The sequence below is a fragment of the Equus caballus genome, chromosome 16 (assembly GCF_041296265.1).
Source record: "Equus caballus isolate H_3958 breed thoroughbred chromosome 16, TB-T2T, whole genome shotgun sequence".
Classification (NCBI taxonomy): domain Eukaryota; kingdom Metazoa; phylum Chordata; class Mammalia; order Perissodactyla; family Equidae; genus Equus; species Equus caballus.
In genome coordinates, this window is record NC_091699.1 from 45,908,729 (window position 1) to 45,935,627 (window position 26,899).

At 55.6% G+C, this 26,899-nt stretch overlaps 1 protein-coding gene across 2 annotated transcripts; it reads left to right on the plus strand.

Moving 5' to 3' along the window:
- TKT (transketolase) lies at nt 1-25,559 on the plus strand. Of its 2 annotated transcripts, none has more exons than XM_023620281.2 (14): nt 1-294; nt 9,973-10,090; nt 10,969-11,082; nt 11,939-12,036; nt 15,920-16,111; nt 17,799-17,917; nt 19,447-19,640; nt 20,396-20,560; nt 21,782-21,938; nt 22,072-22,202; nt 22,914-22,997; nt 23,103-23,196; nt 24,428-24,550; nt 25,276-25,559. In XM_023620281.2, the coding sequence occupies exons 1-14, from the start codon at nt 188-190 to the stop codon at nt 25,449-25,451; spliced, it is 1,872 nt and encodes a 623-aa protein (XP_023476049.1). In that variant the 5' UTR covers nt 1-187; the 3' UTR covers nt 25,452-25,559. The 2 variants fall into 2 exon arrangements, with proteins under 2 accessions (XP_023476049.1, XP_070094915.1); XM_070238814.1 differs by lacking the exon at nt 1-294 and adding an exon at nt 8,287-8,331.
- Nucleotides 25,560-26,899: the final 1,340 nt, after the last annotated feature.

Here is a 26,899-nt window from a genome sequence, read left to right on the forward strand (position 1 = left end):
GGGCGGGGCCGGCGGCCTGGGGTGACGGCACGCCCCGCCCCCGGGCGGGTCCCGGGAATCTTAACGCGCCCTCGCGCGGCGCCCGCCCTCGGCCGCTGCCAGTCGCTGCCCCGGCAGCCGCGCCGCCTCCGCGTCTCCGCGTCCAGGTCCTGTCCGCGTCCTCCCCCTGTGCTCGCCGGGCCGCGCCATGGAGGGCTACCATAAGCCTGACCAGCAGAAGCTGCAGGCCCTGAAGGACACGGCCAACCGCCTGCGCATCAGCTCCATCCAGGCCACCACGGCGGCCGGCTCGGGGTGAGTGCGGGCGCGGGCCCGGGCAGGGCTCAGGCGGGGTCGGGGAGCCGTTTGCGGTGGCCGCGGGCACGCCGGCTCCGTGTCGCGCTGCACGGTGGCACCACGAGGGAGGCGGCCGGGGACGCTGAGACGGCGGAGACGCGCGCCTCGCAGGGCCGGCGGGCCGGGAGGCACCTTCCGCTGCGCCGCGCGCTCTCGGCCCGGCTTCCGCCCGCGGGCCTCGGCTCCCGGGGCGCGCCGGCCCCTGCCCCGCGCCGGACGCCGGCTCCCCGCTGCCCTGTGATGCGGGGGCCGCGGCTCGTGCATCGCAGAGCCCCGTGGCCGGCCATGCCGGGAAGGCCACCATTATCGCTCTGTCACTGAGCACCAGGCCCTGGGCCGTGCGCTCTGCACGCGCGGCCCTCGTGACCCCATCTACAGCGTGTGTGGCCGCCGCTGGTAACGTTCCACCTTGCGGATGGGGAAACGGAGGCTCCGAGTTTAAGTCAGTTGCCCAAGGTCCCCAAAGCGCCAAGAGCTGGAATTTGAACCCAAGCTGCCCGACACGAGAGCGCCTGTTTTAACCCCTCACTTTGTAGGGAGACTGGGGCCCGGCCTTCTCCCCAGCTCACACTACCCTCCCGTTCGCCCCCTCACACTCCTGCCACCCTTGGGTTGGGGGACGTGTTTGGAGCAGGAGACTGCTGAGACGCCAAGTGAGGGGAGTGGGGAGGAAGGTGGCCACGTGGATGCAGCACTCTGGCTCCCGCCGTAAAGGGGAGGTCTAAGATCTGACCTGGGGCTGGAGGCGGGCTCTGGAGGGTGAGGGAGGGGAGACTTGGAATGCTAAGTGAGCCCAAGGCTCTAGCGTAGGGAATGCAGCCCTGGGGCAGGGCCCACCGCTAGGTGCACGTTCCCGGTGGCTGAGGCGAGACGCCCCTCCCCCAACATCCTACCGCCCCCGGGCCCTCGGGCTGGGAAGGTGGAGAAAGGCTGTTGCTGATCCCAAGGAGCCTCCTCTGAAGGTGCCAGTAGCAGGGACAGGGGTAATAACAGCGGCTGCGGGCAGCTGGAGGCCTTCAGTGAGGTAGCCGAGAGAATGGGCCAGTGAGTTACTTCAGAGGCTGTTTCTCCCTCCGTTAAATGGCAGTGAGAGCAGCTCCCACTCTCAGGGTGGCTTCAGAGATTCCAGCTGCTCCCTTGGGCCCTGGCATGAGGCTGTGGAGACAGCAGTGTGATGGGTTCATGAAACGATTTTGAGGGCTGGTTGGGGGGCGATTTCTTAGAAGAATGACAAGATTCTAGCTGTTGGCCAATTTCATACAGGATATGTTATTAATAAGTAAATCTCTTTTGACCTTCAGGTGGGTATGCACTCACCCTGTGTACTTTTTTTTTTTTTTAGATTTTATTTTTCCTTTTTCTCCCCGAAGCCCCCCAGTACATAGTTGTATATTCTAGTTGTAGGTCCTTCTGGTTGTGCTGTGTGGGACACGGCCTCAGCACAACCTAAGGAGCAGTGCCACGTCCACACCCAGGATCCAAACCGGCGAAACCCTGGGCCACCGAAGCAGAGCGGGTGAACTTAACCACTTGGCCATGGGGCGGGCCCCTGACCGTTTGTACCTTTAAGACATTCAGTTCTGGGGCTGGCCCGCGACACAGCCAGAAAGACCTATACAGAAGGACCTACAACTAGAATGTATAACTATGTGCTGGGGGGCTTTCTGAGGGAGAAGAAGAAGGCAAAAGAAAAAAAAAGATACCCGGTTCTCAGAAGGGATTAGACCTCTCCTGGCAGGCCATTTCCCGCCACACCATCCGCATGCACGCTTGGACACATTGTCTCTGTTGGGTTTATAGCAGTCTTACCCATTGTGTGGGGCACACACTAGGTCTACACACCTTGTATGATTTGCTGGGTGCTACTGGGTTTACTTCCCTTGACCGTTTCCTGGGGTCACTGGCCCTGCAGGGCCTTGTTGAGCCCTGCTCTGTGCTAGGAGCTGTCTAGCTAGGCTCCTAGGGGGCTGATTGGAGAGACACAGCAAGTTACCCAACTAAATACTGTTAGACATTTGAGCATCTTACATGGCCAGATAAGACCTGCAGACTGTTACAGGGTCAGTGAGCAGCCACTTGGGTATCCCTGGTGGGAAGCAGAGCATCCCTTATTGCTAATATTGTCTCATGCATCCTGAGAATAACCCTGTGAGACAGATGCTATTATATGAACATTTTATAGGTGAGGAAACTGAGGCCAGTGTGTTAAGTTACTTGCCCACTCTGGTCATTGGTGGCTGTCCCGTGCTGCCCGGTGAGGGGCTTGTGTTACCAGGAAGACTTCTTGGACAGACGGGCAGCACTGGGCTGGAGAACGAAGAGAAATTGGAAAGCGGAAGGTCAGGTGCAGTGATGGCAGATGTCAGTCAGTTTGAAAGGCACTCTGAGAGAAATGAGATAACGTGTACAACTGTGGGGGGCCTCCCAAAGGGAGGGGGTGTTGAGTGGGTCTCCTGGGTCTTCATTAGGTTTCTATGGAGAAACCTTCATTAGGTTCTATGGAGAAAGATACTGTGTGTGGCCACAAGAGTTACACCCAGGTTTACAATGTAATGCCTTAGGGAGGAACCCACTGAACTCAGAAAGTGTCCATTTGCAAAAAGGAAAAAAGAGAGTGTAAAATACAGTGATTCCTGTGTGTTTGTGAGTGTGTGTAAAAGATGCAGGAAAGAAGGACGTAGAAAAACTTACTTTTCGGAAGGAAGTAATGTTGCTAAGCAATCCCTGTCACAAGAAAGATTTTGAAAGGTGTGTGCCAAGAGGGATGGGTGTGCACATAAAATATTAAAGGAAGACTTGACCAACTCAGGGCAGTGTTCTGGCCCCTGGATGTTTGTTTTCAGGCCCACCATTCCCTGAGGCCCTGACCCAGTTTGCCTGGCAGTCACAGCCAAAGTGACCATCCTGTCAGGCTCCCGTTTCTGGGAGAGCTTACAGTCCTGGATGTGAAACAGCACCTTGGTCAAGTCTTTTCATGGTCACCCACAGAGGCTGGCCTCAGACATCTGTCAGTGGGGACCCAGACCGGAGAGTTCAGGAATTGGTGAAGTCCTGTGGCATCACTGACCACGGGGAGTGAGGACACTGGCCTCTGGCAGGGGGGCTGGCCTGGCATGGAGGGATAGCCCTCACAGAGGGCTCTTTGTGGAAGCGGCACCCACACTGGCCAGAGCTGCTCTGGGGTCATCTCCCTCCACATGCTGAGGGAACTATGGCAAGAGTCCAGCTCTTCCAGGCTTTAAACAAATGAAACCCAATGGCCTTGTCAGAAGTGGCCTGGCTGCTGAGGCTGGTGGTAAAGATTTCATAGTTCTCACTGACCAGGGCTTGACTCCAGGAGAGGGCGTGGAGGAGCAGAGTGAGCCGTCTCTGGGGTCCTGCCCCCTGCTGTTGTGGGTTTCACATCCTGGTGTCCATGGGACTTTGAAGTGGCTGGAACTGCATCCCTCTACCCAGCTCTGGTATTTGGGGATGCCTTGGCTGAATGCTCAGAGGGCCCCTTCCTGGCCCAGGGCCCTTTGGGTCTTTGGCCCCATGTGTACCCAGCCTGTCTGGGCAGAAAACTGCTGCCCGGGCCTGCTTCACCATTCGGGTGGCCTCCGCCCCAGCCTGGCCCTGACTGAGGCAAGAGTGCAGCCCGTTGAGATTGCCCCAGCAGCAGCATTTCCCAACTCGGGGTGAAGACACCTGGCTGTCCTGGAGTGACTCAGTTCTTTGCCTGAGTGACCTCTGAACTCAGCAGGGCTGGTGGTCAGTGTTTCTTGAAGCTGAGAACTGGGTGCAGCCCCCTGGTTAGGGTCTGGCTGAGACGTTCTCCTGGCTTCTGGGAGCTCTGACCCCTGGACTTCACTTCTTTCGGCAACCCTGTTGTCACTAGAACCTGGTCCTGCAAAATCAGGAACTCCTTTATTGCCACAGACACAGCTCTCTGCCCTGGGTGCCCGGAGCAGTCTCTGAGGGCAGGGACCTGCCCAGAGCCGGGTCCTCAGGCAGACTCTGTGCTCGTGCCCTGAATGGCAAGGGGGAGTCCACTCAGAGTGGGGTGGGCTTGTGGGAGCTGGGGGATCCCATCAGCAGCTGGGTCTGGCTGACTGAGCCGCACTGTTTGGGCTTCTTGCTCAGAAGTCAGTTGCACTCGTGGTCTGGATGTCACCTCTGAGAGCTGCACAACCAGGCAGGGGCGTGTGCACACTTGAGAACTTCCTCTACAGGATTCTCGGCACCTTTTTCTTCCTTTTAAAAACAAATCTTTAACAGCTCTCTTGAGGTATAATTTACAAATCATAGCATTTTAGGTGTACAGTTCAGTGGCTTTTAGTAAATTAACGGTGATTTGCAATAAGTTTTACTGGATTGACCACATCCAATGTTAGGACACTTCATCACCGCTTAGAAGACCCCTCGTGTTCATTTGCCGTCCCTCCCCGTGCCCACCTCCGCTCCCAGCTCTCAGGCAACCGCTCTATAAATTTCACTCTTCTGAACATTTTATACAAATGGAATTATACAGAATGAGGTCTTTGGGTTCTGGCTTCTTTCACTTATATAACGTTTGGAAGGTCATCCATGCTTTAGCATGAATTAGTACTTTTTTTTAATTGCTGAATATTCCATTGTGTGGATATACCACATTTTGTTTATCTGGTCATCAGTTTCTCTTAGGATTTTGCTTTTGTCCTGGGTCTTCTGATAGCAGACTGTGTCACCTTGGCAAGTTACTTCCTTGCTGTGGACCTTAGTAGTCTAGTCCTCAAAATGAGGAAGAGGTTAGACTTAATCTCTGATATGCTAAGAGCTAATATTTACTGAGCAATTGCCATTTTTCTGTGCACTGTGCCAAGTTCTGTACACATACACTACCTCATTCAGGCACATTCTGTTACCATCTCATTTTTACAGTGAGGAAACTGAGGCTCAGAGAGGTCACATCCCTAGGGTCTCGGAGCCAGGATACGTCGTTTATTCATTTGTGTCCTTTGTTTGAACCAGGTGCTGTTCAGGCCCGAGGATACACCAGTGAGAAAGCTCAGATTCTCTGCCATCATGGAGCTTGTGTTGCAGTAGGATAGACAGGCAATAAACTGCCACAGGTGGTGGCAAGCATGAGGGAGAGGAAGGAGAGGTACTTACATGGTGTGGTTAGGGAGGGCTTCTCGGAAGAGGCACCATGGGGCAGAGCTCTGCAGGCAGTCTTTGCAGGCAGGAGCCAGCCCGGGCAGTTTGGGGAACACGAAGAACAGGGACTGCTTCTGAGGTTCACTTCTGCCCTGGCATCCTGGGATTCTCGCCTGAGTATTTTTTTAAAAGATAAATGCCTAAAAATATATATATAAATAGTGTCCATATGTTATAAATAATGAACCTGTGTGTACCTACCACCAGGCTCAAGAACTAGGACATCCAGCATCCTGGGTGTCCCTCCCATCCTCATTTCCCTCCCCCCCCCAAAAGAATTACACCCTGAGTTTTGCATTATCATTCCATTGTTTTCATATAGTTTTATAACATTTGTGTATGTTCTTAAACAGAGTGGTCTTCCCTCCTCAACAGGTCCTCCTGCAGTGTGCTTTGTTCACCCATTGTATTTGTGAAATAATGTTGCCATTGGATCTGTGTAGTCCACTCATTCTCCCTGCTCGTAGTGTTGCATTCTGTGAACTTCTTGTGATTACTCCTCTATTCTATTGACGGACACTTGGGCCGTCTCCAGGTCTGGCCCTTGCACGCAATGTGGTCACTCCCGGGTGTGTTTCCAGAGCGTGCGTGAAGCTCACGTGTCTGTTCTGCTGTAGTATGTGCCTTGGGTGGAGTTGCTCGGTCTTAGGCAATGTGCATCTGCAGCTCCTGATTTGGTTTCTTTTTAATATAGTTAAAAGATTCTTCAGGTTTTCTATTTCTTCTTGACTCACTTTTGGTAAATTATTTTTTCCTAGAGTTTTCCTGTTTTCAAGTTTATTTGCATCAGGTTGTTCAGAGAATTTTATCGTCCGTTTGTACGTCCCTCCTTTCATTTCTAATATTGCTCTTCTCTTTTTCTGGATCCTGCCTTGTCAGAAGTTTGCTGAATTTTTAGTCTTTCCTTTGGTTTTTTTTTATGTTTAAGAACTAACCTTGGCTTTGATTTTCTTAAATTGTGTATCTGCTTCCTATTTCATACATTTCTGGTCTGATTATCTTCTTTCTACTGTCTTCGAGCTCCCTCCATTTTTCTAACTTTTTCAGTTGGATCTTTCCTGTTGGTTTTCAACTCCTGTGTTTCTTGCTTTGGTCTTTGGGTCCTTATTTCTTCTCCATAACAGATTTCTTTTCTTTGTATTTTTAAGCATTGAGGATTGCCTCAGTGAGGCTGTTATGGGTGCTTGGCCTCCCTGGTTTGTTCATTTATCGAGAAACCGTGTAACTCCTGGTGATTCAGGCCCAGTGTATGTCCGGCGGGAGAGGCACTGTTTTTTGAGTGGAATTGACAGCTCTTACCTCTTGATAATGGAGAGGAACCAGCCACGGGGGTGAAGGATCTTCTCTGCACTTTTCCTGCAGGGAAACTGAGCAGGTGGAACGAATGCTAAAGGGACGAGAGAGACCCTCCTGGTAAGGGAGCCTCTGGAAGAATGTGTGTCCTCCCCGAGATGGGGGACGTCTTTGAGAAACTTAATTTATTAAGCTCCCAGCATCACCTTCGTAGACTGAACTCCTTGGGACTATAAGTGGGCTCTTCAGGCCAAAGCAGGGTTTTTTAATGAACTTGTAACCCCCATGCATCACCAAGAATCAGGTAAAGTACCCTGCAGCCCCCCATCCGACCCCACCCCGACCTGGCCCTAGCCAGTTTGTGTGTGTCCATGGGTGTGTCATACACACCACCATGGGGTGGGGCCTCCACCAGCAGATGTCCCCCAGGGGAGGCCAGGGTTTCAGGACAAGCTCAGCCCTGAGGCCACAGACTCAATAGCTTTTGGCCCTGAAGGGCTTCCAGTAGGTTGAGCTAAAAAGCAACTGCCTCCTGTGTGCTCAGCGCTTTACAGCTTACAGTGTCCTATCTCAGTCCTTCCCTCCTGCCTACCCCGTCAGGGTCCCAGCCCACAGATGAGGAGTTGGAGGCACTGAGAAGTTTAGCATCTGTCCTGCAGCAGATGGTGGTAGCTGATGGTGACCTGGGCACTTCAAACTCATCATCTTCCTGGGATTCCTGGACACCCCCATCCCCCCCATCATCCTCACTTACAAGTGAAGGAGCTGAGCCTCAGGGTAGAGCACTTGCTCAAGTCCCACAGCTCCTATCCCCACCCCAGACACTTTGCCCAGGGAGTTCCCTGAAAGCTCTGGGGTGGAATAGGCTGGACACTGGGCCCCTAAAGACCCCTTATTCTGTATGCTTTTACTTGGTGGTGTGAACACAATGCCAGCAGTGTGGCCGGATGCAGACTTTGGAGAGAATAAAATATTGCTCACTCCCCCGTCCTGGGCCTATCAGGGAAGAGTTAAAATCAACTAATTTTTGACTTCTGGCGTCTGTCTGTGCTGACCTTCTCCCTCCCTCCATGTCCACTTTGCCTGGCTTTGGGGATGCTTCCACCGTGTGCAGAAAGTGGTTGCACCTACCATTTATCCCTGAAGCCCCTTCCAGGCGGCCAGGTAGGAATGTCACGCTTGGGTCACGAGGTGGACAGGGCAGGCGGAGCCCTGCACCTGCCTGCCTGCCTTCTCCTCAGAGCAGTTTGGCCCACTGTCCACCCACATCCTTCCCCTACTCTTCTCATAACAGTCGAGGCTTTTGATACGGGATTCCTCAGGGACCGGGCTGCCCTTGAGATGGGAAGGGCAGGAGGTCAGGCTGACTGGTGTTGACTGGGATGTCCTCCCACTGAAGTTTGGCACTAGGAACAAGGGAGCTGTGTCCCTCCCAGGCAGAGAAAGGTTTCTCGTTTACATTTCCTCACCTCCCTCTTTCAGGTCTAGTGTCTTTTCCCCATCCGTGACCAGGAGTTCGTAGAAATGGTTAAGTATAAGATGATTGTGTGCTGGGAATGTGACTACTAAACCAGCATGGACAGTTCTGGATGTCCCTACTAATGTGTCTGTGCTGGGAGTGACTCACCCCTAACCTGGTGGGGGGCCGACTGCAGGGGAGGAGGGAGGCTCCTGTGAACTCCAGGTGTTGCATGTGCCCTTGGGTTTGGCATTGGGCATGTTCAGGGCGAAGGACCTCGCTCAAAGAGCAGCGTGAGAGGGCTGTGCTAGGCTGCGTGGAGCGGGAGGCCGGGAGGCACGAGACCTGAGGCGGGCGTCTTAACAGAACCGTGGAGCAGAGGGCTTCAGGCTTAGCTGGGACCACGGCGTGTCCCGGCAGGAACCCCAGCCTCTGCCCCGTTCCTGTGGGCACCGGCTGGGTTCATCAAGTGGGTCCTCGCACAGCCTGAAGTCTAGTTTTTCAGACTCCCAGCCCCACATGTTAAGGCTGCTGGGAGGTTCATGGTAATTCCACGAGGCTCAGTCCCTTACTCCCTGCCCCTGGACTCAAGACCGGCACCCCTGGGGGCCTGGGAGCACAGGGTTGCCCCTCCCAAGTGGGCAGAGTCCTGGGCAGTCCCACTGGGACATAGCTCTTTGGTCAGTGGTGGAGGGACCTGAACCTGAACAAGTCTGATCTGGAAGATGGAATCCTTGCACTTTCTCCTGAGAATTCCTCTGCCCAGCAGCCGTTCAGATAACTGTGCAATTATTAGAATAAGAGGCTTAAAAAAAGGGGGACCCTCTGACCCCACTGCTCCAGGCTGGAAGGGCAGGCTCTTGCTCCACCTCAGCCCTTGTCACAGGCAGAAGGGATTTTTATTTTTACGTGATTGTAGCCTTTGTAGAAGATGAGATTGTGTGTTTTGCCTTTTTAAAGTCTGCACAAAGCCTGGGTCTAGGTGGCAGCACCAGCCCTCGAGGCCCATTCACAAAGCTGCTGACTAGTCCAGTGATGCTGTTGCACAGCCTGAAGTCTAGTTTTTCAGACTCCCAGCCCCACATGTTAAGGCTGCTGGGAGGTTCATGGTAATTCCACGAGGCTCAGTCCCTTACTCCCTGCCCCTGGACTCAAGACCGGCACCCCTGGGGGCCTGGGAGCACAGGGTTGCCCCTCCCAAGTGGGCAGAGTCCTGGGCAGTCCCACTTGGACATAGCTCTTTGGTCAGTGGTAGAGGGGCCACCGCTCTCAGCTGCTGAATCCTTGTAACTCCTGCTAGGAGCCTCAAGGTGAGGACTGGGCTCCACCTGGCACCAGCCACCGCCCAGCCATGGTGCCACCTTGTGCTGGGTCTGCTGTGTGCGTGGTCTCCTGGACTTCTCCTTTCTTATGCTAGTCCAGCCCCAGAATTTTTCACTTGCCATCACTCTTCTGGACTGTTGGTACCTGGGAGGGTGTGACAGTCCATGGCACCCACTAGCTGGCCCAGACCCCAAGCTGCCAGCAACGGCCTCCTTGAGACCCCATGCAACCCTCTCAGGGAGCAAGAACACGTGCCTCTGTGATAAGCCAGGCCTGTGACTCTTTGGGACACAGGTCCCAGGTCCCTGTATGCGGGCTTGGGGTGAGCCCCGTAGGTCAGGGGTCCAGGGCTGTGATGCATGTGTCGCCTCTCTCCTGGACCACAGCCACCCCACATCATGCTGCAGTGCTGCAGAGATCATGGCTGTCCTCTTTTTCCACACCATGCGCTACAAGCCCCAGGACCCCCGGAACCCTCACAACGACCGCTTTGTGCTCTCCAAGGTAGGAGCCCAGCTGCCCACCGCTGACTGCCCTTTGCCTGGGGTTGGGTGTCATGTAGGCCCTGAAATGATGAGAAGGTGCTGGCAGCGAGTGATCTCCAAGGAGACCTCCCCTGGTGGAAACCCAGCCCTGGCCCACCCTTCCCAGGCTCCTTCTCCACTTGCTCGGCTTGGCCGGGCCCATCACAGCCTCTCCCTTGGTGTCTTGCTCTGTGTTGACCTAGCACAGAGTAAGGAATAAACAACTTAATTAATAGGAGACAGTGGAATGACCTGCTGGATGTTGCTCCCGTGTTTGGTCTTGACAGACAGGACTCAACATACAGGTCTGGGATGCAGCTTTGTGGCTTTCCGCACGCATCTTGCAATGCTGTCCCAGCACCCCCAAGGCCATGGCTTGCCCCCTCAGGAGTGGTGGTGCTCTACGGCAGGGTTTGGGATGGGGCACCCTGTCCCCCCACTTCCACATGAGAATCACGGCCACAAACCATGCCACAACCCCTGAGATCCACCTGTGCCCAGGCCTGGCCCCATGGCCTCTGGTCTCCCGGGGCAGGCATCAGAGCTTAGAAGTCTGTCCAAGTCCACTCACATGCCAGAGACTGGGGATTAGGGCAGCCGGCTGCCTGCTGGGGTTTTGGCCTCCGCCAGCCTCACAGCTGTGCTCCCCCTGCACCTGTCCCAGGGCCTGCCCGGCCTTGGCTGTGGGAACTCCGGGCTGGAGAGGGATGAAAGGAGGGAAGTGGCCTTCACTTGCTTCCACCCTGAAATGGATACCCTGCCCGGCAGGCGCGGCTGGGCCCCGGTTTCAGTGTGTAGGGGAACAACCCCTAAGCATCAGCTTCCATCTCACCCCCTTCACCCCCCGTCCCCTGGCAGGGCCATGCAGCCCCTATCCTGTACGCTGTCTGGGCTGAAGCAGGCTTCTTGCCCGAGGTGGAGCTGCTGAACCTGAGGAAGATCACCTCTGACTTGGATGGGCACCCTGTTCCGGTAAGTGCGTCCGCCAGGAGCCGCACAGGCCTCTGTCTCTGCTTCTGTTTTCCCTGGGGGCAAGTGGCAGGGGGCAGGGCACCCACCGAGGAGCCGAAGGTGTTGAGAAGCCAAGGAGTGTAATGAGGTGAGGAAGGAAAGAAATGGGTGTTTGGGGGGGTCACGCTGTTCGCCCCAAGCTGGTGCTGAAGGGTGGGGCCCTTTGAAGACCCCACCCAGGGCACTGAGGGTGGACTGCAGGGAAGGCCTCTCCCCAAGGACCAGAACCCCAGCTCCCCTTCCCTTCCTGGCCTCCCTGGCCATACACACACAGCCCAGGAGAAGAGGGTCACCTGGGAGTCAGTAAGGGGGTCACAGCAGGATGCTGGTGACGCCCCAGGACAGGGGCCCGGTGTGCTCCTCAGGTTCTAATCCCTGCAGATGTTTGGAGTTCCTGGGTTACCATGAACCTGTCACTTCCCCATCCGGGCGCCCACTCAGGCCAAATGTTCTGTCAGTTTTGTCATGAATTTTCCCCACCTCTCTGGGAGGTGGATGATGTGGGCTCCATTTACACGTGAGGGGACTGAGGCCCACAAAGGTGCAGTCCGTGGCTTGAGGTCACACAGGTCCCTGGGAGCAGAGCTGGGATTTGAACCACACCCACAAGTGCTGCTATATGAGAATGAGAAGTCACACTGGGGGTAGGCCACCCCGGGGCTGGGCCTCCTGCAGACCCAGCTTACATGGCTGGGTCTGGTGGGGCTGTGGCTGCTGTAGCCCCTGAGGCCAGGAGGCCAGGATCCTGGGAGGCAAGCTGGGGAAAGACACTGCTTCCTCCTCTGCCCTGAGAGTAACTATGACCCTGTTATGGCAGAAACAAGCTTTCACTGACGTGGCCACTGGCTCCCTGGGCCAGGGCCTTGGAGCTGCCTGCGGGATGGCCTACACGGGCAAGTACTTCGACAAAGCCAGGTAACGCTCCCACGCCCCACTGCCCCCGGGCACCTCCTCTTGCCGACTTGGGCTGAGTGGGAGCCAAGTAACCGTGCAGGTGTGGCCTGAGGCAGGTCATGACCAGCCCCCTTTTCAGAGGAGGAAATAGCCTCAAAGGAGTGCAGGGACCTGCCCAGAGTCCCTTGTTAGTGACTGGCAGGGCCGGGTTTGCATCCAGGGCCTGTGCTCCCAACCACATGCACTTTGGCCAGAGTGCTTTAGCTCATAAGTTCCTGTGTTACCCTCAAGGCATGTGTGGACCCCAGAACTCTCAGAAGCCCTCATCCCCAGTGTCTGACCAAGTGCCACAAGCCCAGGCCCAAGCCACTTGCCTTTCTCTTTTGAAAGGAGAAGATTGTGTGTTCGGGAGGGTTCTGGGCATCCCTGAGCCCCACCTGTCAGCCAGGGGAAAAACAGACATTGGAGAGATTGACCTGCGCAGGGTTGGTTTGCAGCTCCAGCGCCAGGCGGTCTGGAGGAGGACACCTTTGAGGCAGGTTTCAGCCACAGGGCTGTCTGCTGTGGCCAGACTGCGCCTGCCAACAGGTCTCTTTATTGGGGAAAGGAGGAGTGTGGGCTGCAGGCTGTTAAGGGGAGCAGTTTGTCAGAGGGTTTCTTCAGTCCTTTATTCTTGGGGGAGCTGTGCTCCATGCTCATCTTGATAAGCCCCCTGTGGGCTGAGTGGTACATGAGTACAGCTTCCCCTCTTACAGATTGGGGATACTGAGGTAAGATGCTTGCTTATGACCCATTTAGGTGGGGCAGGATTTGCACTCACAGCGTACGTCCAGAGTCTCCATATTCAGAGTCCCCAAGGCTGCTCTGAGGGGCCTGAGGGAAGCACAGGAGGGTCAGGAAGGCTGTGGGTAGGAAGCTTCCTAGAGGAGGGCCTGATGGAGCCTGACCTGCAGGTGGCAGGAAGGGCGCAGCCATGCAGCCGGTGGCTTCCCCACTGCCCCACAGTCCACCCCACTGGCAGGAGAAGGGCCACAGCCAGGTGGGTCAGGAGGCTGTGGTGGTGACTGCGGCCCTTTGAGGACTGGTGGCTGCAAGAAGCCTGACTAGACGCTACTCCGCAGTGAGCACCCACTATGTGCAGGCCGATCTGAGGGCAGGGGGCTCCTGAGCTGGCTCTCCAGGAGGTGGGCTGGGGCTGTGGAGCCTTCCGGGCCCTGTCAGGCCAGTGTCACCTGGGAGCACAGTGTCTGCCTTCAGTTCCTGGCTGGGCTTTGGGGCCATGCTCGGCTACACCCAGAAGTGATTCACCATGAAATGAAGAAAGTCACAAAGAATGGGATGTATGTTTAAGAGTATTTTATTTGGCACAGAACCAGAGATGTGAGTTAATTATTCCCTACAGTTGCTTGAAGTAATTCCCTGTGAAGGGTCATTTCCTGACCCTAATATAATGGAACAAGCTGGTGTAGGGAGAAGGGGTTTAGCTGGGTTCCCAGCAGCCAGGGTTGGCTAAGGCTCAGGCCCTCGAACTATACCTTGAGGGGTGGCGGGGGCATGAAGGGAATTAACAGGCCGTGCCAGGCTGGAGGTGGCGTCCTGATAGAGCAGATCTGGCCTCCAGTCTCAGCTCTCCCAGCCATTAACCAGGGAGCGTACATCAAATTGGCACTCTTTCATTTCTCTTTTAAGTAATTTTTTGGGGAGATTATAAAATACCTACTCATCTGAAAAATACGGTAAAGTGTTAAAAAGAAAGGAATGTTTTCCTTATTCTTAACCACCCCCCCCCCCGATTTAAATCTTACTAGCAATATATCATGTTTCCTCCATGATATTGTGAAAAAAACCTTACAGATTTGTAATCCTAGCATTACACAATTTTATATTCTGCTTTTTAGAAACATCTCAGCACCGTGAACATTTTCTCATGAGCTTAACTGTCGAGAGCTCATGTTAATGATTGCACAACCTTCTGTTTTATGGATCTGCTATGACCCGTTTAGGCGGTTCTCTGTGGTTGGACATTTGAGGCAGTTTCTAAAACCTCTACAACAAATGTCAACCCTCTGTTTAGGGTGCCTTCTCTTCATGGTAGTTCATGGTTGTGGGTATTTGCAGCCCCCAACCCCAAATCTGACAGCTTCAGGCAGCACAAAATCTCAGAGACAGCCCCAGCTTCTGCAGGGCCTGCTTTCCTGTTCACGAGCCTCCCCAGTGTCTCTTCGGGACCGCAGGACATCCACCTGACCTGAGCCTGTTAGCCCAAGAGGGCTGCCCTGCCCCAGGCCTGGAAGCCTGAAGCTGTGCTTGGATGCCACTCTTGGCCCCAGTCTGACTTCCATGGAAGTGGACGTGGGGCTGGGAAGGCAGCCCGTCTGCTTCTCTGGAATCCCTTTCTGGGGAAGTCAGTTCCCTACAGGCCTCTTTTGCTCAGCTGCTCACTTTGGGGAGCTGCTGTGCCAGACCCGAACCCTGCAGCGATTGCATACGCTTGCAGCCTCTGCATATGCTTGCAGCCTGCAGGGGAGAGAGGAGACAAGCTTGAGGACAGGACCTCTGAGTGTGGCCCTGGAACCTTCTGCTCCTGGCCAGGGACAAGTGGCTTGCCTGCTGAGGCCACAGAAGGGAAGGCAATGGGCAGGGAGAGGATGCAGAAGCCCTCCCTGACCTGCTGGCCTTCAGAGGTGCTGAATCATGCTGACAGCACCATAGCTGTCCCCGCCTCTTCTCCAGCTCCCTCCTGTCTTGGCCCTGCAACAAGGAGGCCTGGAAGCCCAAGCTGCTCAGCTGCAGCCAACTCCAGGGCCGTTTCCTGCAGCAGCCGCAGAGCAGCTGTGTCCTCTCTGACCCCGTCCAGGCACCAGGGCCACACAGCTGGACACTGGGCAGGGGAAAGGGGCGTCTCCGAGTCCTGCCGCTCTTCCCACTGCGTGTACATTCCTAGACAGCAAGGAGTGGACGGTCTGGGCTGGGCTGTCAGACCTGGGTTTGAATCCCCGTTCAGCTATTCCCCAACTGTGTGACCTTCAGACAAGTCCCTTGACCTTTTAGCCTGTTTCCTTGTCTGTGTTTTGGGAATAACAGCTGCACTTAACCTCACGGAGAGGGTTACCCAGCACCAGCCCTGCCGGAGCCACGGGGTGCCATGCACCAGTGATGGAGTTATTGTGTCTATGCCTGTGGCCGCTGCTCCCCAGCCGCTCCCATCCCCCACATCTCTGGGGTGGGAGTCAGAGCCCCTCAACTGGTCTCCCTGCCTCTCGGCTCACCCCCTTGGCTCCAGCCTCCCAGGGGCCCGGGAAGGTTCTGTTCACTGGGTAGCTTATCCCAGTTCAGTGCTCTTTTTACCATTGTGCTGCCTTTGAAATGATCACGGGTGCCTGTGTTGAGGGCAGGACAAGGCCCAGCTCCAGGCTTGGGCAAGAACCAACCTTGGAGCCTTGGGGAGGGCCCATCCTCTGAGTCACCTGTCCCCACCATGGGCCCAGTCCTCAAGTCCCCTCGTCAGTGCTCACTGTTCATCTGAGGCCTTGCTCTAGGATGCTGCCTGGCAGCACACCTTGCCCTGCCCAGCCGGCTCCTCTAAGTCAGTCCCCGGGGCTCCCCCAACACTCCTGGTTCCTGGGAGGGTGGAGAGAAGTGAGTCCAGCCCTGCAGCAGGCAGTTCGAGCCCCTCCTGCCCAGTGAGAGTAGTTCACCTCACTCTTCATTTTACTTGTGCCCCAACAATCCCCGATTTTCTGGGTCCAATTGAACAGACCCCTGGGCGTGGACTTGGGGTGGGCAATGGGACCTGCCAACACTGCTGCACACCTCTTGCACGTCTTGTGTGGCTGCTCCTTTCCCAAGCACAGTGGGCCCAGGTGAGTGGGGTCAGCCTCCAACCTACTCCCCTTACCCACAGCTACCGTGTCTATTGCTTGCTGGGAGACGGGGAGCTCTCAGAGGGCTCCGTGTGGGAGGCCATGGCCTTCGCCAGCATCTACAAGCTGGACAACCTTGTCGCCATTCTTGATATCAACCGCCTGGGCCAGAGCGACCCTGCCCCCCTGCAGCACCAGATGGACGTCTACCAGAAGCGCTGCGAGGCCTTCGGGTAAGTACGAGGCCGTGGCCTGAGCACCCTCACAGCTTGACAGCTGGCTGTGCTAGAAGCTTTGCAGGTTCAGGGGCTGAAGCTAGAGGCTAAGCCCCATCTAAAGAAGGTCTCCCTTCTTCAGCATTTGGCTCACAATTTCAGACTCTTAGCACTTGGACTTAAAGTGGCAGCCCAGGCCACCATCGTGGATTTGTGGGCTGAGGCCCAGTTCTCAGCGAGTTCCTATATTTGCGTGGTTGTGTGGCACCAGGGTTCTCAGAGCTTCTGTGTAACATTATCTGACGGATCTTCACTTTGTTCTTGGGTGAAGAGGGAGGGGGTGCCCAGTGTGAACCAGGCTTACTCACGGAGGCTAAGGGACAGATAGAGTTTGAATGTCAGTCCGGTGGTCACCTCCCGTACTGGCCCCAGCCAGCCTGGGGAGGAGGAACAGACCCCTCTCCCAGTGAAGTGGTTGTGAATTCAGAGTCACATGTTACCAAGCAGGGAGGTCTGTCTGGGTGAGTGTCATCCAGAGGGGCCCTCAGCCTGATGTCCCTCCCCTGCCCCCAATACCCACTGCTCTGCAGTGGGGGCTCTGAGGGACCAGGCCCCCAGGCTCAGCCCTGGCCGAGGAGACTGTGGCGGACTCTGGGCTGGGGCCTCCAGGGCCGCCCCTTGTAGAGTCGCCAGCCAGGGAAGGTCGGGGAGGAGTCGCAGTACCCGAGTACACAGCAGACACGGGGTTATCTCTGGTGACTGACTTATGGAGGGAGAAAGTGAAGGGAGGAGATACCCTCTCTGTTGGACAGAGAGGGAGACATCACAGAGTGTCTCAAGGGCTTGCCCAAGGCCACATCAGGCTGAGGACTTGGAGCATAACAGCGTCCCTGGGTCTGCGTCCATAACCTGTGGTTCTGAAGCCAGATTCCTTACATCCTGCGTCCGTCATTAACTTGCTTTGTGACCTTGGGCGGGATGCTCCACCTTCAGTGTCTCAGTTTGCTTGTCTGTAAAATGGGGGCAGCAACAGCAGCGTCCACCATGGGGTTGTGGCGAGGCATAAATGGGTTCGTGTGTGTCGTGCTCGGCCCAGTGCCTGTACAGAGTGGGCATTTAATACATATTAGCTGCTATTTTTATTCCTATTAATATGACAGAGGGTCCTCAAAAGGATTGCCTTAAAGAGCAAGGTTGCCCTGCCCCAGCTCCACGGTCTAGATGTTTGCCAATACGGCTCATTTTTTACAAGTTTCCAGCACCACATCCAGCATCTATGGGGTGATCAGAAGTGTCCCCTAAATAAAAATTGGGCCAGAAAATTCGTCAAGAATCTAATAGCAGACAGAATCAAGAATCTAATAGCAGACAGATTCCAAACCCAGTGCCTTGTCCCCAAAGCAGCTTTCAGTAGGAAATGAGCAGATCAGGAATGAAAGAGACAATAAATGAACTAAGCTTTGCATTACTTAGGAAAGTGGAGGAAAACCTGCTCAAAGGCAAACAAGAGGAGTAAAATAATGCGGAAAGAGAAAAGAGAAAATGAAACCCAAATTGGAAACAGAAATGTTTTAGGCTCCGCAGCTCCTCCAGCTCTTTCCAGATTGCAGCTGTGCAGTGGAGAAAGGGCGGACCTTTCCCAGGACCCTCCTTGGGGTCTTCGGGCATGGCCCTTGCCCCTCACTGTCCTCTTCTCTGTCCCCAGCTGGCATGCCGTCATCGTGGATGGACACAGCGTGGAGGAGCTGTGCAAGGCCTTTGGCCAGGCCAAGCACCAGCCAACAGCCATCATTGCCAAGACCTTCAAGGGCCGAGGGATCCCAGGTCCGTATGCACGAGCCTGCCTCCCCATCCCCACCCCTCCCCTGGGACTGGGTCCTATGGCTGACGGAGGGGCATATCTCTGAGGCCCTGTGTCTGGGGAAGTACCAGCCCTTTGCTGCCTTCCTGAGTGCACTGGGGCCACAGAAGGGGGAACAGGAGATGTTGTGCTCCCTGAGGTGACTCAGTGGTCAGCATGGCTGAGCCAGGATTTGAACCTAGGTTGGGCTGGCCTCAGCCAAAGGGCATGTACAGGCAGGAGAGGAGGGCCTTTGGAAGGGCCTGTGGGTAAGGAGAAAGGATGCTGGTGTGAGTCAGTCCCCCACACCGATGCCCTGGCTGGCATTTGCACAGCATCCTTGATAACTCCAGCTGTCTGCCCTGAGCTAAAGGCCCCATGCAGAGCCAGGAGAACCTGGAAAGACCTAGGTTCTCTCCTATGGGGTGAGTGAGGTACTCCTCAAGCAATGGAAAAGTGCTTCCAGAAGCCTGTGTGGGTGGAGAACCTGGAAGGGTCTGGAAGATGGTTCCTGCACTAGACCTTAGAGGGATACAGGCATAAGCTGCTCCCCAGCACCCAGGTGAGGCTCCAGACCCCTCTGGTGGAGATGGCTCTTGTCCATTTTAAAGATGGTAAAATGGGGCTAGAAGTGGTCAGAACTTGTCCGGGGACACACAGAGTCGGGGGCACTAGGGGGTCTAACTGCGGGCCCAGTGCCAGTTCTGCCTTACCATGCACATGCCCTGGCTGCCCCCCTGCCCAGCCCGGGGTCGCAGCTCTCTGACCTGCACAGCCTGGAGGTAGATGAGGACTTTCGCTGCTGCCTGGCGCTGACCCCTCAGGTGTTCTACCAGGCGGGATCTGGAAATCTCTTCTGGTTTTGGGGGTTCCTAGGGGTCTGCAGAGCTGCTGGGTACTGCCTGGGACAGTCAGTCCTTGGCTCTACCCAGGCTGCGGTGAGATCTGAGGTAGGACTGTTAAGCTCGCTGGTGCCCACACAGCAAAGTGGGGCAGGGGGTGGGGTGGGACACACACGACAGACGACGCACGTGACCAGGTACCTACGGAGCCTGCTGGTGCCTCAGGTGACCTTGGCAGTACTCAGCCTGCTCTGTGCTCAGCTTCCCCTCTAATGGCTTCCCCTCCCAACCCATTCAAGAAACTGAGTGTGATTTCCACCGCAGACCCCTCTCCGCAGGCGCAGATGTGACACAGAGGAGGACAGGATGGGACGATCTGCCCACACACGCTCCTCTCCCCACTTGGCTCTGAGCTCCTGGGGACTGGTTAGCTATTCAGTGGGTGCTGGGCATGTGGAATCCTGGTCACCACAACCACCCTCCTTTCTCAACTCTAGTGCCCAGTGCAGGGCTCTGCTGGAATGTGACAACATCGTTCCTTTCCTGTCCCCTCCAGGGAGGCCTCCTAGCCTTCCCTCAATGGGTAGAGAGCCAGGCCCCGAAGCAGCTTCCTGGCCCTCGGGGAGCCTGCATCTGACCTGGCCCTCTGCCCTCCTCCATTGTACCTGCAGGGGTAGAAGATAAGGAGTCTTGGCACGGGAAGCCCCTCCCCAAAAACATGGCTGATGAGGTCATCCAGGAAATCTACAGCCAGATCCAGAGCAAAAAGAAGATCCTGGCGACTCCCCCGCAGGAGGATGCCCCCTCAGTGAATATCACCAATATCCGCATGCCCACCCCGCCCAGCTACAAAGTTGGGGACAAGGTACAGAGTTGGGCCTCGCTTTCCTGGTCCGACTTGGGTGGAGTGGCCATGGTTCTCGGGCTCCCTGAGGCTGGGGCCAAGATGTACCTCTGCAGAGTAGGGAGAGGGAGAAAAGGGATTAGTTCGGGGGTGAGAAGGAGCCTTGAGGTGTTGCTCCTGCCATTTCCTTCATGGGGACAGCCAGCTCCAGAATTATTTACCTGCAGAGGCTCAGAGAGGACAAGGGACTTCCCCACAGTCACACAGCAAGCTATTGGCAGCACTGTGGTCAAAGCCCATGGCTCCTGAGTCCCACCCCATCCCTGGTCCTTCAGGGCCTTGGCTTGAGCTCAGGACTTCCCCATGTCTCACCTGGCAAAGGCTAGACAGGCCCGTCCTGCTCCAGGGCCCTCCCTCGTGTGAACCCATGTCAGGCTTTCCCACTCCCGGGCCCTCGGTGTATTCCCATGCCAAGTGGGGTGAGTTCGCAGACCTCTGTCACAGGGATGGGGAAATTGAGGGTGTTAGGACATCTTTTGCAGCCCAGACACCTCACAGCTGGGCTGTGGCACTCCCAAGACGTTCATTGTAGTTCTCACGGGCAACCTTACAGAAGTTAAGCTTCCACAGGACCCAGTGTTGCTGGGCTTCCTTTTTCTGCCCCTATTTTTATCTTTTTCCCCTCCCTAAAAGCTATGGCCTCCCAGAGGCTGAGCAGAGCTCCAGGCCACATGCCCACCACAGTGCTCAGAGCTTTCCTGCTCTCCTCCCCACAGATAGCCACCCGCAAAGCCTATGGGCAGGCCCTGGCCAAGCTGGGCCATGCCAGTGACCGCATCATCGCCCTGGATGGGGACACCAAGAATTCCACCTTCTCAGAAATCTTCAAAAAGGAGCACCCGGACCGCTTCATCGAGTGCTACATTGCTGAGCAGAATATGGTGGGTGCCAGGCTAGGCAGGTGGGTGCAGGGCCAGCCACAGCCTCGCGCTGGGGTCTGAGGGGGCCAGGGGCAGGACTGAGGTCCTCCTGCTCCTTTGGGCAGCTACATTGGCACTGCCTGGGTGCCTGCTGTGGGTCAGGCCAGGGATGCCACAGGAACAGCTAGGACCCAGCATTTATCCCTTGACCTCAAGTGACTGCAGTAGTGAGGGAGGGGTGTGTGTGTGTGATGCCCAGGTGCACATGTACTGGATGAGCGTGCAAATGGGGAGCTGAGTAGGGCTGCAGGTGCACACAGGAGATGCTGCATGTCGGCCAGGCGTGGTGGTGAATGGGCTCTCTCTGGGGCTAAAGGGCCTTCCAGGTGGAAGGGAGGCACAGCCAGGAGGCTGGGACATGATGGGTCTAGCAGCCAATGGGTCTGCTGAGCCCCTTTTACGTACAAGGCTCTGGCCCCGCCACCCTGAGGGATGCAGAGATAAGAGGACTCTGCAGGCCTCTGACCTGCACACAGGGGTAAGCAGCCCCGTGTCAGGAACTGAGGTTGTGAAATAAGGACAAGGTTTAGTCCTGTTTCTCCCAATATCCATTCCTTCTTGCCAGAGTTCTTCCTCCATCTGAGCCTGAAGTCTCCCTATGGCTTCTAGCCTTGGCAGCTGGAGGGTCCACACTAAACTGGCAGGGGTCTGGGGCAGGAGGGCTCATGTCAGCAGGCGGGTTTCAGAGCTGTGGAGCACGTGGCAAGTTTGGAACTACTGCATGCACTCAGTGCTTCTGGGCCAGGGACTTGGGGCCTGGACCCTCCGCAGGCATACAGGGGGTTGGGAGGACTGGTATCTGCAGAGGTCTTGGGGCTGGTGAGGGAGATGGGAGGGAAGACTTCCAGATGCCTGGGAAGGGCGGACCATCTTTGCCCAAGCTTACTAGCCTGCTGTGGGAAAGGCTTTTCTTGTTGCTAGCAAAAAATGTCCCCCAGGAAAATTAATTTTAAGAGAACTTTTGAAATGGTTATTTCAAGTCACAGGAGTTCGGTGTTTGGAAACAGACCGCGGGGTCCATGGGTGCACAGAAATCTGTTGTATGGGAGGAGGAGAATTAAGTTACTAGGATGACAGAACCCCTCTCCTCCTCCCCGAGAGGTGGCCAGCCTCAGGAAGGGTCCTGGGCTCCCTGGCCAGCCTCTCCCTCTTTGGGGCTGACACTGCCTGACTGCCCACTAGGTGAGCATCGCTGTGGGCTGTGCCACGCGCAACAGGACGGTACCCTTCTGCAGCACTTTTGCGGCATTCTTCACGCGGGCCTTCGACCAGATTCGCATGGCAGCTATCTCCGAGAGCAACATCAACCTCTGCGGCTCCCACTCCGGCGTGTCCATTGGTGAGTTGAACCAGGGCCAGGATGCTTCCACCTGTAACTTCCCTGGACTTTGGACCAGGAGGTGAGAGGGTGGGGCCAGGATTCCATTCCACAAATAGGGTCTGACTTCAGCGTATCTTTTCCCACGCTCCAGGAGAAGATGGGCCCTCCCAGATGGCCCTAGAAGATCTGGCCATGTTTCGGTCAATCCCCACGTCAACCGTCTTTTACCCAAGTGATGGGGTGTCTACGGAGAAGGCAGTGGAATTAGCAGCCAATACGAAGGTTAGTCGCATGGCTGTTCTTTCGTCTGTTGGCAGCTAGCTTTCTCTTCCCTAGAGGGACAGGAGGGGAGGCCACCATGCAGGCACAGAGCTGGTCATTCAGTACCTCAGAGTGGTGTCTCCTGCCCTTGCCCCTGGCATTTGTAGCTTGTAGAAGTTAGACCAGGAAAAAACCACACACATCATGCTTCCTGCTGCGTGGCAGACATTGCTAATGGATCACCACACTCTTTCCCCACTGAGAATCCTGGCAGTCCCTGCCAATCTGGCAGTGGATGCCTATCTGCCCTCCCTGAGCTGGGTTCTCCAAGACAGAAAGAATGAGCTGAGCACCGTGGTCCTGACAAGAGCCGCCCTGCCATAGACCAGAGGGCCCTGCAGCTCATGTTCTCTACCTCCTGGGGCAGTCCCACTTCGGAGGCCAGGCTCCCTGATAGGAAAGTCATCTTCCGTCTGGGGCTTGGTGCTGGCAAGGCCGTTGGGCCACTCCCCCTCAGGACAAGTGTTTGCAGAGGTGCACACTGCACAGGATGAGGGGCTCCTTTTCCCTGCTGAGGGAGCAGTCAGCATGAGGTGCCTGACAGACACCTCCAAGGGGACGATGAGATGGAGGAGGTTTGCAAGTGGGAAGTGACGACCTTTCTGGAAAGACTCCACTCTTTGAGGTTGGATGTGCTACATCGTAACCCTCAGTTACGCTGTTTTGTCCCAGGGCATCTGCTTCATCCGGACCAGCCGCCCAGAAAACGCCATCATCTATAACAACAATGAGGATTTCCAAGTTGGACAAGCCAAGGTCAGTGTAGTTCAGGCCCCATGTGACCCTACAGAGCGAGCCTGAAGTTGGAGCCCACCCCAAGCCACCAGTCCCTGAGCCTCATTGCCCCCGTGTCACCCTCAGGTGATCCTGAAGAGCAAGGATGACCAGGTCACTGTGATTGGAGCCGGAGTGACCCTACACGAGGCCTTGGCTGCTGCCGATCTGCTAAAGAAAGGTGAGGAAGGAGGGACCCAAAAAGTTGTAGATTGGGTGCCGACTGTCTATTAGGTCTTCAGGATGAGAAAGCATTTCTTCTAATTAAATGACGATGAAGCTTACCGGGTGCCAGCATGATGCTATGTCCAGGGCTGCAGTGGCCAGTCCCTGCCCCGTGGCCCCAGAGTTGAGGGGCCTCGACCTGGTGATCAGATCAGAGGCCCTGGAGCCTGCCAGTGGGGCTTGAATCACCACTCAGCTGGGCACTAGTTAAGTTATTCAACATCGCCGTGCCTCAGTTCCCCCATCCATAAAACAGAGATACTGTCACCTGCCCCGTGAGGCTGTCCTGAGCATTTAATAAATGTGACCTGGAATTATCCTTATTATCATTGCGGGCTCACAGATGTTAGCTGCTGGTACTGGAGGGGAGTGAGGCATTAGCCTTCCCTATAACAGAATCACAGTAGCATCTCACTGAGCACGAAGGAGAGGGCGGACGTGGACGTCCTTGGGAAAATGACCTCAGATGTGAGTAGGAAGTGATGAGCAGAGGCCCAGGCAGAAGGAACAGCATGTACAGACTCTGAGGAACTGGAGGAAGGAGCCGGGGCAGGAGCAAGATCATCCGGGATGGACATCCAGGGGAGGGTGTGAGGCAGGCACGGCAGAGACTCGTCTTCTGAGCATCCTGCTGGTCCTCACCTGACCTGACCCCTCATGTCTGTGCCCCAGCTCCCTTCCCAATCATCCCATAAGCCCTTGCTGTATCTCAGATCAGACCCCTGGAGCTGTCGCTCTGGCTTCCTCTTCATCTTCAAAGGCATCTGGAAGGTTGAGGAAAGTTTTGTAGGCTCCACATATGCCACTCGGTGAGAAAGTCCAAAGGCAGAGACGCCCTGGCCCAGGGTGTGAGGGACGAGAGAGGGCACTTGCCTCTCTTCCCTGAGACCAGACGCTCCTAAATCAGGCCAGGGAAGGCTCCTAGGAGGAGGTGGGTGCAGAATGCCAGAGGACATGGGCATCACAGATAAGACAAGGAAGGGAGCCAGCCACCAGGGGGTTGGCAAGCAGGAGCTTGATAGGAATGAGGGGACAAGTGGTCCTCCTCAGGACAGGGACAGGCCACAGGCTGAGCTTTAGCTGTGTGACAGCTCTTAGGACCCCCCTCCCAGGGCCCCCACCCAGGGGGCCCATCAAAGGACAGACCCCAGCACTCAGCCCCGCCCCTCTGTCTTCTCCCCTCACAGAGAAGATCAACATTCGAGTGTTGGACCCCTTCACCATCAAGCCCCTGGACAGGAAACTCATTCTCGACAGCGCCCGTGCCACCAAGGGCAGGATCCTCACGGTGGAGGACCACTACTACGAAGGTAATGGTCTAGGCCAGAGAACCAGGGGCACATGGCTCGGGAGGGCTGGGGGGCACAGGGCCACAGTTGGAGGGCTGGCCTTCCTCCTTTCTCCCAGCCCCAGGAGGGCAGCTGCAGCCCGGGAACCGAAAGCTGTCCCTCGGAGCACCAGGGCCTCTTAATAGGCTTCAGGCTTGGCCTGGGACCCAGCGAACTCTCAGCGGCTAGAATGGCTCCTGGGAGCCCCTGCCACTCAGGAAGCCAGTGGGGATTCCAGTCTCACTGCTAAGAGTGGAAAAGGTGGCTTGTGTCCTGGAAGTAGTTGAAAGTTAAGGCGATTATGCAGAATCAAACTGGGAAAGCAACACAGAATTTGTCTTTCACAAAGTAGCTGTCCATAAGCGCACACCATCTTCCCCTCTCCCCAGGAGAAGAGATGGGCCTAGATTCTGGGGTCAAGTGCACATGTTAGTCCATTGATGACAGCTGCCCAGAGGATGGTGTTAAAAATGATTCAGAGGCCACATTTGAGCTTATGAAAAAAAATAAGTATGGTGATTGATTGGTGACGTCTGCTCTGGCTACAGGCCTGAGGAGGAGGGTATATATGCCGTCTCTGCCATCCTTGGGTAAGGGAGTAAACTAGAGACGGGCAAAGGGGCTGGGGCCAGCCAGGCGCTCTGGGGATCCACCCACTGCTCACCCTGAGGCCACATCACCTGACTCACCTCCTTTTCTTTGCCCAGGTGGCATAGGTGAGGCAGTGTCCTCTGCAGTAGTGGGCGAACCTGGTGTCACTGTCACCCGCCTGGCTGTTGGCAAGGTACCAAGAAGTGGGAAGCCAGCTGAGCTGCTGAAGATGTTTGGCATTGACAAGGACGCCATTGCGCAAGCTGTGAGGGGCCTCGTCACTAGGGCCTAGGGAAGGGTATGGGATACAGGTGGGGTTCTACACGTTCCAGAGAGATTCTGGCAGAGGTGCTCCAAGATGTACTGAGAGGAGTAGTAAATATGTTTTGAGAAAAATGAATCAGCCCCTCATGTTGTTTCTTTGATGTGGATGCAGCTGGTGCTGGTTCTGGGGAAGAAAGGTGGAGGGACAGCTAGGGAGGTTTGTGCCCTTGGCTCTGGGTCTGTCTACTCTGACAAAGGGGGTCACCCAGACATGGCCCTAAGGGAAGAGGAGGAAAGTTTCTCCTTTAAGTTGGGTCCTAGATGGAGGCCGGGCGTGGGCTGCCAGTGGCCCAGGTTGGGCACACAGGATCTGCATTTGTGCTGGGTTTGGTGCTGACTCACTCTAGGTCAGGCACAGCCTTGGGAAGAATGAGCCCTTTGGTCCAGCTGGCAAGGCAGGAGAGCGCTGGCAACTTGCAGGGCTGTCCTTGAGGTTGGGGGTCCTGCTGCCTCCCCTGTAACCTGAGTCAGAGACAGGAGGTGCCCTGCTCTCAGCCGCTCTGGGAACTGGGACAATGTCCGTGGTGGGGAGGGGCCCAAAGTTGTGGAAGCACCTTGTTTAGCTGGGTCTGCCATAACAAAATACCACAGGCTGGGTGCCGTAAACAATAGATGCTTTTCTCATGGTTCTCTAGGCTAGGAAGTCCAAGGTCAAGATGTCCACCGATTTGGTTTCTGGTGAGGTCCTGCTTCCTGGCTTGTAGATGCTGCCTTCTCCCTGTGCCCTCACATGGCCTCTTCGTGAATGCCTAGAGAGACAGCTCTCCAATGTCTCTTCCCATAAGGACGCTAATCCTATTGGATCAGGGCCCCACCCTTATGACCTTATTTAACCATTACCTCCTTAGAGGCCGAATCTCCAAATATAGTCACCTTGGGGGTTAGGGCTTCAACCTATGAAGGCGGGGGGGGGGGGGGGGGGGATGCGGGGGATGACACAATTCAGTGCATAACAGCCCCCAGATCTGCCAAGTTCACGGTTCACCCTTGCTCTCCCAGGGCACGTGGTTCTGGATGTCTGAATGTGACGTTTAAGAGAAAAAGGAAGATATCTAGGAAGATATTCCAATTCAAAGGGGAAGGTTCTTAGAAAAGGGAGCAGAAATTCATCAGAGGCCACTGACTACCCCCCCAACAACCCCTGGGCCTGGGGTGGAGGAAGCCCAGAGTGGACCCCCATTCATCTGACCTCACCCCGCCAAAGAACAGCACAGTTTCCAGTGTCACAAACGCTCTTCCTCAAATATGTCCGTTTCTGCCTCAGTCTTCGTCAAAGTACCAAAGGTGACTTTATTAGTACACTGAGTTGGACATGGCCCCTTTTTTTATATTCTGTTCCATGACTTCAGATATGAACATTGAATAAATATATTTTTCACATATTTTCATGGGGAGAGGTGGCAGCTGACCAGAGTT